This window comes from Ascaphus truei, chromosome 2 (assembly GCF_040206685.1).
Source record: "Ascaphus truei isolate aAscTru1 chromosome 2, aAscTru1.hap1, whole genome shotgun sequence".
Classification (NCBI taxonomy): domain Eukaryota; kingdom Metazoa; phylum Chordata; class Amphibia; order Anura; family Ascaphidae; genus Ascaphus; species Ascaphus truei.
Window position 1 is genome coordinate 228,727,364 of NC_134484.1, and position 12,141 is coordinate 228,739,504.

The window sequence follows — 12,141 nt, forward strand, 5'->3', positions numbered from 1 at the left end:
GCTCAATGCATGATCCTGGTAAAAAGGAGTAAATTGCCTGGTCTCCGTGACACAACCTCATTTATTTCAATGTAAAGGTTTTTAGCGGTAAATTTGGTGCAGTGTTTTTGTCCCAGTTTTGCAGCTGTTTTCTCATACTGTAAGTCTATAGATTGTTGGTATATTTTTGGATCGCTTCCTCGGCACGAGTCTGTATGACTTAATCCAGTGATGCTGTAAATACACTTTTTTTCAGTCATGGATTTGCTAAGGCCACTTGTCATTTTGTTTTTTATGTGTCATCCCTAGAAAAAGAAAAGGAGCGAGAATGAAGCAGCGGTGGAAGGAGAAGACTCAGCGATGACTGACCTGCCTCAGAATGAGGAGCTGACGGACGTAGTCGAGATGAGAGAAGATGAGGAATAGGCAGGGTGTTTGATTGTTCTCTGCAAGAGCAGTCAGAAGGGCCCTCCTGCCTCTCTCATTCTCTTCTTGATCTGTTTCACATCAAACACTTGTGTTTAAAAGGTTCCAGTTTTTAGCATACTGGGTATGCTTACCATAGAGAGGGCCTATCACAAAAGTTTACCTTTCCAGTCCATGGACATACAAGTGACAATATCCTTGTGGAGAGACTTTTTACCACAGGCACACATTCAGCTTCATTGGACAACCACCATTTGTCAACCAAAGCACTGCTGTGTGTCTCTGCTGTTCACGATGCTGCCGTCCTTTCCATGTTCTTGGTTAACCCTCCTGTCCCCTTTCACATTTTGAAAAACAAAAACACATTTCAGTATACGTACGTTTCTCATGTTTCACAACCATATCATTAGCACAAAAGGGATTTGCCTTTAGAGCAGACAGTTGTAAATACACTCCAGTTATTCATTGTGTAACAGGGAACAGTGCTTTTATACCACATGTAAGTTTTGAATGTGTTATCGTAAATACTTTTAACGTCTTTTTTTTATTTTTTAATAATAAGAATGCAGTTTTTGCATTCACTTTTCCCAGGGCGTTTAGATTTATTTGACATATTAGTATCTTTTCTTTTTATAATCATCATGTTAGATACAGTTTGTGAAGACATTTTGACTTGCGCTATTTATTGGGTCAGTTATTCATTCTAAAAATGACTGACAGAGATAATATATTGGAACTTAAAAATGATCAGATATTCACAGAGATATCTCTAGAACCAGCTAAGAGATTTTTGATTGGTATTACTTTTAATCCTTTAACTGTTGGATGGTCTTAAGTTACTCGACCATCCATCTTTGTACCACAAATAAATAATATATTTAAAAAAAGACACCACATTTATTTTTATAGTCTTCAGGTTTTTCCCGGTGAGCATGATTTCAGTTTAAAAAAAAAAAGACCCCCGAGAAGGCAGCTCTATATTGTCCATACAATGCAGAGTCCTGTCCGTTCAGTGAAGTGTTTATACAGGCGTCTTGTGGAGGCCAAGTTTGCAACAAATTCATGGCCCTTTGGAATGCTAACTTAATGACAGTAGCATTTGAATACTGCAGTTTAATGCCGCCCTCAAATCAAGGGACTATTAATACAATAATACGTTATACTATTTATTTAGTGCCATAAGTTATTTCTACTTCCCGCAATTTCAATAAAAATGTATACTGCATGAGTGTCCCTTTGTATTATTGTAGACATTGCGTTTATTCCTTAGTTTGGCACTGTCTGGATTATAGTTACAAAAATAAAACCTAGAACAACGTGAATGAGTGGCTCTGAAATCCATTGTGTTATAATGGAAAATTGTTATGATGTTGGTACACACTTTAGTAGAGGATACTGCAATGCATATGTCCAGGTTAATCGTTTGCTGATGCGTTCTTCATAAACGTATGGATTGGGCTAATTGTGTGGTATAAAAACATGTTATACATGAGACACTGCATATGTACATCAGCTATGCTCTTTTCCATGTTATTAGATGTAATATGAATATGCTCTTGTTTTTTTCTTTGCCACATCCTTCTGGATGTATAGAATTGAATCGTTTTCTGGACCCAGGAGACAAAATGGAATATTTTTTTTAATAATATTTTTTTCTCTCGGTACTTGACTAGAAATATAATCAGCAGTATTTTTGAATATTTGTGAATATATTTACATTTTGTGTGGGGTTTCCGACTGAAGATTCTACTTTAAAAAAAAAAAAAAGTTATCAAAAACAAAAAGGTGTATTTGAATGTTGTGCGCAATACAATTATTGAATGGTTGGTGAATATATGGTGTGATTGAAAGAGTGAGATTCATTTTGCGTAGAAGTTAAAGGGTAATTAAAAAAGAATCTTTAAACTGGATAGAATAAACTACTTGTGTATTGTATATACTATTAAAAGTATATACGCCAATCTCTGACCTGGTCATAGTCATTTGTTTGCTACGAATTGCACACAGCATTGTATTGGTTTTGAACAGTTGTATGTTAAATATTATTTATAAACTAAAAGCCGGGACATCTAGAATGGAAACCAGGGGGTCCCCAGAGCTGAACCATGCTACTTTCATCTCTAGGGACCCACCACCCTGGTTCACAAGATACTCACCGGTGAAGTTACCAGGTTTAAATCTCTCCAGGGCAAACAAAATGGCTGCCAAATCTTGGTTTCAGCTTCCTATTGGAAGGCAGTATAAATCCCCTTTAAGATCCTTGAGGTAATACTGGAATATCATACTATATGATTACATATTAAATGAATGGAATATCATATAATATATTAAATGAATCAAATAACATATTAAATGAAACAAATATCATATATCAAGTTAATCGAATATCATATCAAATGAAATTAATAGCATATCAAATGAATGGAAAATCATATATTAAATGAGTCGAATATTATATTATATCTGACATCCTACCATTCAAACAAAAAAATCGCCAATTGTCACCTGCCCTCCGCACACACCCACGTCAACTACTACATTTCGGACAACTGTAAAACATTTACAACTCTACAGAAAATCTGACAGTGATGTTAATATACCAGTTTGAATAAAAAACTATTTTACAACCTTTTCTCTGGTCAGCCAGCAGATCACCTTTAAAAATCAAATGACTTTTCAGGCAGCAGCACCTGGTTAACCTGTCGCTAAAGCACCAGCATACAATATTTTTTATATCAACACCTGTCAAATTTTACAAAGGTAACGAATGATGTCCCACAGTGCCCTATTCAGTACTAAATCTGGCTTGCGGAATCAGAAAATTAAAATCCCGCCTCTTTTTTCACACCTGCCTAGTGCAGCTTTAATCACTTTTGCCACAAGGCATTTGGGAAATTATATTTCTGTACTTGAAGTCCAAGCAGCAGAGTTCTTTTTTTTCTTTTCACTGTGATTTTGCCTTTCACCTTTCACCTTGTTATATCATTGCTGCCTTTTATTCCCATTGTCACGCTGCCTGTCTCTCCTTCCATATCTCCCTTTTCATTTTGTCTGAGTAATATATTCGACATCACGGTCATTCATGTAAACAAAGACTTTGAGAGTCTTTCTCAAGGTCAGTCTTTTCATCATTTGTAGTGTAATCCTCTCTTCTGATTTTTTTTTGTTTTTTAAACCACAGTCATCTACCGGGTTCCAACCTCTAAGTTTAGGCCTACAGTTTCCTCAGGTAGAAATCTTTTGATATTTTGATATGCTTAACAGACATCATATTAAAGCAGCAGTCCAAGCTGCCGGTTTTTAATGTGTGTCCCCCCCCCCCCTTTTATATGTGCATCAATACAATCCACACAATGATAAGTAATTAGCTAAGTTGCCGATCCATCCGTTCTCCTGTGATTGATTGGCGAGGATTTGGCTTGGGGGTTCACTAAATGTCTGTCAGTGCAGCTGAAGAGGACCAAATATGTAAAGTTCTGTGGGGAAGATCATGTGACCAGGCAGTGAATAGATACAATTGGTGCACTGTTAGGCCTCGTTCAGGGTGCCAGCTGCAGGACTCGGAGGGAGGGCGGGAGGGAGGCAGTGCTGCAGTTTGCTGGGCGATCTGTGTTTATCCCCCAGCAGACTTTTCAGCGTTGGGGAGGGGGCGTGGCTACACACGGCAGCTTAGGGATCCAAGTGGCAGTCATGAAATCATTCTGAAGAATGATTTCATTGGCTGCCTAGGTCCCAGTGACGCTGCTGCAGCTCCAAAAAACAAAATTTTCGTTTATTGAAACTGTAGTCAGCTTCAACTCCTGGCTTCGGAGACAGGGCGGTTGCTACCCTGACAACCAGTATTCAAATTGAATACTTTGTTTCTCACGGCAGCACGCACGGCAGCACACCCTCCCTCCGAAGCCAGCACCCTGAACGAGGCCTTAGAGGGGGCAGGGCTCGAAATGGGGTGTGCCACAGCCTGTTTCAGAAGAGGAAGGGGATGTGACTAAATGGTTGCTATAGAAACAAAAAATGCTTGATACATTATAATACATTAAAAAGTCATTCAGAGTTGTTTTAAAAAACAAAACATGCTACAAGTATTTTCTCATAGCACAGAACTGATTTTAAAAAATGCATGTCGTTTGTTTTTCAGCTTTAAAGACTAAGAAAAGAGAACAATATAGCAGTGAATACTTATAACAGTACATTTATTGCCGATGTTGAACATTTTGGGACAGATTGTACCTTAAAGAAGCAATCACCTCCTAAATACTTCCCCCCCCCTTACCTTCATGTGAAAAGGGTGATCTACCCGTGCCAACCGGCAATCCACCTGACATCCAGAGATCCGCACCGTCCCCGAAACATTACACTTACATCACAAATACTTGCCCGGGAGAACGCTATGGCCACCGGAGAAAGTCACGGCCCGTCGCCCAATAGAAAACCGCATGCGCCGTCATGTGGAGATCTGAAGGTTTTGGCTCTATTAGGTTACCAGAAGCCATATTTGTCGTTTTCTCTGTATACCAATAAACAAAAAAACATGATAGCCTTGCAACCAGGGTTTTTTTTATCATGCGGTCGGAGGAATACAATTGGTCCTAAGGGATCCCCAGTGCACAGATTTTTATTTTTACTTCAATGTAACATAAAAAAAAAATTGTAGGGCAGATCGCCGCTTTAAATACTGCTGCAGTCAGTGCATTGAATTGCAAATTGTTGCTGAGCCCCTGGGAAGCAATCGGGTCAAACAGAAGCATCTGTAGTAGTTCAGAATAATGATTTCATGTGAAGTATCAAAGCACGGTAACAAAGACTATAGGAAGAAAGTAGTGGGTGACATTCCCAGTATAAGAGAGAAATTATATTTGGCCATGTTTCAGGATTATACCTTTATAGATTGTTCCCATGGGCCTTCAACGGGTGTGATTATAATTTTTTTTTAAATATAATTGTTTCCAAAGGGAGTAAGGCTGCGGCCCCGCTGGCGCTGAGCGCACGGTGCTTGCCGCTTTTAATTCCATAAAGGTATATCTGCAAGTCCCCGCTCACACAGTGCGTGCGGGCACGCACGCTCACTCAAGCTTGGCACTTGAGTAAACAAAAAAATGTAACTTTGAAGCTGGTGACGTCACCGCTCTCAAGCATGAGCGCGGTCAGAGCCAGTGGGGACGCAGCCTAATGTGTTTGTTTCCCCTTCCTCCCTCTGGTTTCAGATGAGAAAACAAAACACAATATAGTGTATTACATCATAAATCACCTTTACTGTTTTATTATTGATTATTTGCATGTTCATTTTTTTGGGGGGGATAGGGGATCAAGAATATTGAATATTTGGGGGCTTAACCCTTTTTGCAGTTATATATTTGTACTTTCTTCTGTACACTATGCTGTACATAGAATGTTGCAGACTGAAGTCCTTAAAGACTTTGCAATGTAATTTGAGGCACAGGGAGATAAAGTGACTTGCCCAAGGTCACATGGAGCCGACACAGGAATTCAAACTGGGTTCACCTGATTCGAAGTCTTGGCTATTCCAGTCCCGAGAATAGTACATAAAAGCCAGCACACACAGCATGTCATTTTACACTATTGCATTTATTTTCAAACTATTTGTATTAATTTATTGTTGTATTGTATGGTGTGGGTTACATAAATAGGAAACGGGGAGAGGAGGAGTAGGAAACCTAATATACAGGAGTGAGGGGAGACCAGAGCACGTATATAATAGGTAAATCATTTAATAAGATCAAACAAGATTTGTAATACAAATCTATCAACAAATCAATAAAGTCAGGATCTTGACTGACCAGCATCTTATACATGGCTAAGCACACTTTGTGCATGGATGAAATGTCTTCAGGAAAGGCTCTCATCCTCCCAAATTTAGTAATGGAATTATTTATTATTGAAGTGAGCTTTTCCATCTCTAAAACATGCCTTATCTTATCAAAATATTTTGAAGTGATGACGTGTTCAATTGCTTTCACCTTGGCCTATAGTGCACTGTGCTTCTGTCAGGAAGTGAGCAATTAATTTATTAGTGTTGGGATGTCTGGAACTGGTTTACCCAGAACCATTATCAAAGGATCGATCGGGATAACAATCCTTAGTGCTTCATGGATCTATTCTTTCATTTTCACCCAGAAAGGAATAACTTGCGGACATGTTACAAATATGTGAAACAGTGTACCTATGTGTCCACTGCTTCTCCACCAGAGCTCGCTAGCCACTTTATAAAGTAAAAAATTCTGTTCCAATGGCGGTCACTGCCCTCCGGACATTAGAACAAACCAAGTGCAATTAGTAAAAATAAAAGGTAATTTATTGATCAAAACTAGACATACACAGAGCGGAAATACTCTGACATGTTTCGTCCTGGGAAAAGGACTTTATCAAAGTTTATAACCTGGTGGATTTTTCTAATTTCTCCACAAGGTTGTTGAGAAATAGTGGAGCCTTGTAATTATGTCCCTTGGGCCTCTGTTTTCAAACTCTTTTGGCCTGTAAATTCTTTGGGCCCTGCCGAGTTCCAATTTGGAGTTGGTAGCTTCTGGGATTATGCTTTGAAAGAATCTGTGAAGATAAGATTTAATATCTTCCGTAGCGACCGACTCTGGGACGTTCCGAAACCTGATATTGTTCCTCCTTGATCTGCTCTCGGCCTCTTCTTGAAGACGGAAAATCTCGTCTTTCAGTTGAGCTATAGTCTTTTAGAGGAAGCCTCCATAGCTTCTTCGAGGCCTGTAGTGCGCACCTCAACCGGCGCGATTTCAGAACAAAGACCCTTCATTGCACCCTGCAGTTCTTCATGGAACGTCTGCTTAATTTCCTTGACCTAGGCCTTCAAGTCGCTTCTTATACTTGTCCCTTGATCTGAGTCTGATCCTGAGTCAGTTTCTTCTCGGTCCTGAAGTTGCGGGGCCTTTTCTTTGGTTGTAGGTTTAGGTGTATCACTCTTTTGTTTGAAGAACAAGGAGGCGTCTTGTTTTGGTGTCTTTTTTGGTGGGGCCATTGTGGCGGGAAAGGGTTAACCAGGCCAATAATAAAGGTATTATGCCCGGCTGGTTAACCCTGAGCCCTGTTGGGAGTGAAGGGGTTAAAATGTATTGTCCCCATAACAACATGTTTTTCCCTACACAATCTTTTTGTCCCTGTTTTGCAGCTAAGAAGCTAGCTGCAGTTACACTGAATGAATGAAAATGTGCTAACTGTATTTGTGACACAAGGGGGAGCTTCTAGCGCTGAACTAAACGCTAAGTGAAGAATTGTGCCAGTGAATAAGTGGCTGCTTTGAAGCATAGGTATCACTTCCTGTAAGGATTACCGAAGTACAGCCACTCCGTGTATCCTTTCAAGCACCACCGCACGCGAGGGGTGCCTATGGACCACATTCCTTACCAGACGCGTGCATCATGCACGTGCGCCAATAAGGCGTCATCCGACGCTGCGGACTCTGGCTCCGCCCCCGGATCATGACGCACACTGACTACGCGCAGAGCTCACATGTGACACGTGCACCACGCCAAGCTCTGTGTCAAGATTCATTAGCTGCACTAACAGCTGCACCTGCTCATAGATGCATTCTTTAGCTGCACAAACAGCTACACCTGCTCGTTGAGCCCTGGACCTATCACAACTACCGTGGAGGCCGCACCCCCGCTCCACCCCCCATGGGGGCTGGCTGATCCAGCCTATATATATGCTCACCAATGTTATAGGCACATTGGCTGAGCATAGATTCTTGTTACTCTGTTTACCCTTGCTGGTCCTGTCCTGTTGCTTTGTTCCAGTTTTTGATCTTCTGTGTACCGAACCGGCTTGCTTTGACTACTCCAACCTCTGGCTCCTGATCTTGGCTACCTCTGACTCCTTGCTCCTCTCTAATCCTGAACTCGGCATTGCACCTCGACCACTCTCCACTCTCCAACCCTGACTTTGGCAAAAGTACCTTCTACGCTCCGGATATCTCCTACGTTGAACTCGGCAAGTATAAAAACTACTCTGATATCTATATCCCTGACCCTGCCGTCAAGACAAACTTACACTCCGGACGTGGCCCCCGTGCCTGTGGCTGGTGTTTGTTTCTACTCCCATCTCAGTACCGGGGTCTCGTCCTGTTTGTGGTGAGCACAGTGTGACACTTCCTAAGCCGTAGACCTCTAAACCTCAAAGACAATTGGATAAGTGGTTTGCGGTCTAGCTGAAGTACCTCCTGTCAAAATGTATCCAGCGGTCTTGTTATCCACTTGAGCTGAAGTGTTGGCACGTGTCTGTGGTTACCGATCAAAAGCCGACACGGATACATTGTATGCCGGCTTGTAACCCAGACCGAGTATAGGTCAAACCACATCACAGAGCCCCTTCAATTAAGTGGATAACCTGCGCTAGGAAGGAGCTTGCACTCTATTTTTGGAGTGCAGTCAGTTACATATGTACCATGAACATACATATGAATTTTATATTTGTTACACATGCAGAACATACATTTATAAACATACTGTATTTCAATAGTGTTTTAAATGCAAAGGCAGGAAACCCTTTCTGCTGGTCCGGCAATGAATCCATTACATGCCCATATGTTATGGATGAATGAGCTGAGAGATTTTTCATTTCTGGTTTTCAAAGGGCACCCTGCTAAAATTGTGCCCAGGTGTCTATTAGAAGTCCGGAGTTGAAAAGGCTCAGAGACCCTAGGTGTTAGGGTGGCCAGGATATTGTTAAGTGCCAGATACCGGTGTGAAGAGTGGGCACATCACATTTAGTAAGTCTGGTGTTTGGCTACCGTCGCCAGGTAAGGGGTTGGGCCCGGTATGCTAAGCAGCTCAGGTGTGAGGTTAGCACATGCTCTGTGCAAACCGGGAAGCAACTTCTGCCCGCTTTGTAAGGTACTGGCAAATCGGGGATAGGTGGGGAAAATAATTCCCACGAGAGGATTGGGTGTATATGTTACGTATAGGACCCTTAATCCTATAAAAATGCCTTCAGCCCAGTCCCAGTCAGATTCATCTCAGCTTTACCAAGATACGTCCAAGCTACAGCGTCAGCAGTTCTGGAGTGTGAGGGGTTAACTACATTGTAACGAAGATTTGCACCCCTCTTCCAGAATTTGTTTGAGCTGGGGATTCACCAACGAATCCTGTAAGGACTATACAAAGTAATTCCTTTTGGCGAAGATATAGGGCTGGCAAGTTGCGCCCCTAGCCAAGGACTGTTGCAAGACTCAAACCGCGCACACACTTGCAGGGGTGCCCAGAGACTTTGATTCGTTCTGTGGAAATTTGATTTAGTTTCCCTATCCCAGTAAGTGTTTTATTGACTGTAATTGTGAATATTGTGTTTGTCTTAAAAGGAAATAAATTACAATTTATTTTGCCCATCTTGTATGCTCAATCCAGAATCCCGGTATTAATGTGTTGGTAAGCCCTGGTCTACCGTGACAGCCATTTCTCGGGTGCGCTTTGGACGGAAAGTAAAGAGTAGACGGCTCCAAATCGCTCTTATTTAATTGCTTTGATTCATGGACTCCTGGTAGGGCCTAGTCTTGAACCTTCAATTATACCGGAACCACTTCTGCACCCCTTCGCACACACCTCGCGTTGTTACATAAATTTATTGGAGGATTGGGGGTATGCGGCAATGTGACATTACAATCCCGCAGTGTTTGCCACTCACAGATTCTTGGCAGCCATTTTAGTGAGTTTTCTTTTGTGAAGCTGTAGCTTGTCCTGCTCAGTGTTTTATGCAGGGAAAGGATAGCGCTATTAAATAGACCCACAGACCTTGGCATCAGCTTCTAATATCTGCTTCTATTTGCGACCAGCAGTGTCCTTTATATCTCGTGGGGGGTGGGGGGGATGTCCCATTTTTTTGTGGCTGTTCCGGTTTTGACCATCAGAGCAGGGGGGGGGCAGCAGAGAGCAGAGAATGCAGGAACAGCAGAGGCCGGTCTGACAGTAGCTGCAGAGGGGGGGGGGTGGGGTTAGAGGCAGAGGAGCCCCAGCAGTGAAACAGTGGGAGCTTCGGTGTCTGCTGCCAGGGCTCAAGATGGCTTCCCCCCAATGTTCCACAGAGGCAGGTAGGGACCAGAATGGACACACACGAGATACAGCATACATGGGGGAGAGAGAGAAGCAGCATGGAGGGGGGGGAGAGAGAAAGGTAGCATGGGGGGGAAGAGGCAGCATGGAGCAGGAGAGAGAAGAAGCATGGGGGGGAGAAGAGAGGCAGCATATGGGGAGGAGAGAGAGACACACAGAGAAGGGAGGAGAGACACACAGAGAAGGGGGGAGAGACACAGAAGGGGGAAGAGACACACAGAAGGGGGGAGAGACACACAGAGAATGGGGGAGAGACACAGAATGGGAGAGACGCACACACAGAGAATGGGGGAGAGAGAGACACACAGAGAATGGGGGAGAGACACACAGAATGGGGGAGAGAGAGACACAGAGAATGGGGGAGAGAGACAGAATAGGGGAGAGAGAGACACACAGAGAATGGGGGAGACGCACACAGAGAGAATGGGGGAGAGAGATGCACACACAGATGGTGGGAGAGAGACACAGAGAATGGGGAAGAGCGGGGGAGAGAGAGACAGAGAATGGGGGAGACACACAGAATGGGGGAGAGACAGAGAATGGGGGGATAGAGACAGGGAATGGGGAGTCACACACAGAATGGGGGAGAGAGAATGGGGAGAGACAGAATGGGAAGGGTGGAACAAGAATGGAGTGATGGGGGAACGACAATGGAGGGATGGGAGGGAGAGAGAATGGGTGTGTGTAAGGCTGCGTCCCCGCTAGCGCTGAGCGGGCGGCGGTTACTTACATTTATAGCTATATGTAAGTCCACACTCACGCTGTGCGCGCGGCGCTCGTGCGTGGGCACACCCACGCTCGGCGCTTAAGTAAACAATAAAACTATACTTACCCGCGCGCTCAACTACCCCCGCATTCACCACCCCCCTCTTCCCCCACGCGCGCGTACTTGCAGGACACCCGGCTCTCATGCTTGGAGAGCGCCCTCAGCACCAGCCTAAGGCCTCGGGCATGGTCAGCGCTTATGCTCACTGGCCCGCCCCCGGACGGCACGCTGTGTAAGGCCAGGGAAAGCACCGCTTTCTCAGCCTCAGCGCGCCTCCGCACTGTTTGGGACACTATGTCCCAGGCCTAAGAAGAGGGGACAGAGAGCGGCGGACAGACATAAAGCGCAGTTGATGTCATTTCTTTTATAAATATTTTTTTTAATGTGCCCCGGTTTTTACTTTTGTAAATCTGGTCACCCTAACCAGCCCCCCAGCTTTTGCTATATTTTTTTGCGATCTTGTTGCCTTCTCCATTCCTTCTGACGTCGGGTTCTAGGCTTTGATGTGGTTTTCACTTGCTGATTACCTCCGGTTGTGTGCTTAAAGCGCTGGGCATCGGCAGAGCTAAGAAGCTAAGCAGCCATTCATTCTGCTGCCGCACCTATACCACTCCTCTTCTTTTTAAGGGGAGCCATCCTCAGATGTTCTATCCCTGCCGACTACTTTTATATCTGCTGTGAAGTCCCTGCTAGCTACTGTGAAAGGAGAGCAGTAAAGATTGGGGTACCGAGTGAAACCAGAAGTGACGTCAGGCACTCAGACCTCCATACTTCAGGGATCCTGTCTCTCTGAGTTTGAGCTCTTATTGTCCAGGTTCCTGCTGTGCATTGTGCACTACATGCGTTTCATTATCTTGAGAAATGGGAGTGGGATCGCCCCAA

At 43.6% G+C, this 12,141-nt stretch overlaps 1 protein-coding gene across 1 annotated transcript in view; it reads left to right on the forward strand.

Moving 5' to 3' along the window:
* Positions 1 to 2,370, forward strand: part of ANKH (ANKH inorganic pyrophosphate transport regulator) — a 183,276-nt gene extending 180,906 nt beyond the window's left edge. The window contains exon 12 of the mRNA XM_075585932.1: positions 289 to 2,370. Coding sequence (XP_075442047.1) covers positions 289 to 405 — 117 coding nt within the window. The 3' untranslated portion in view covers positions 406 to 2,370. The remainder of the gene's footprint in view (positions 1 to 288) is intronic.
* Positions 2,371 to 12,141: the final 9,771 nt, after the last annotated feature.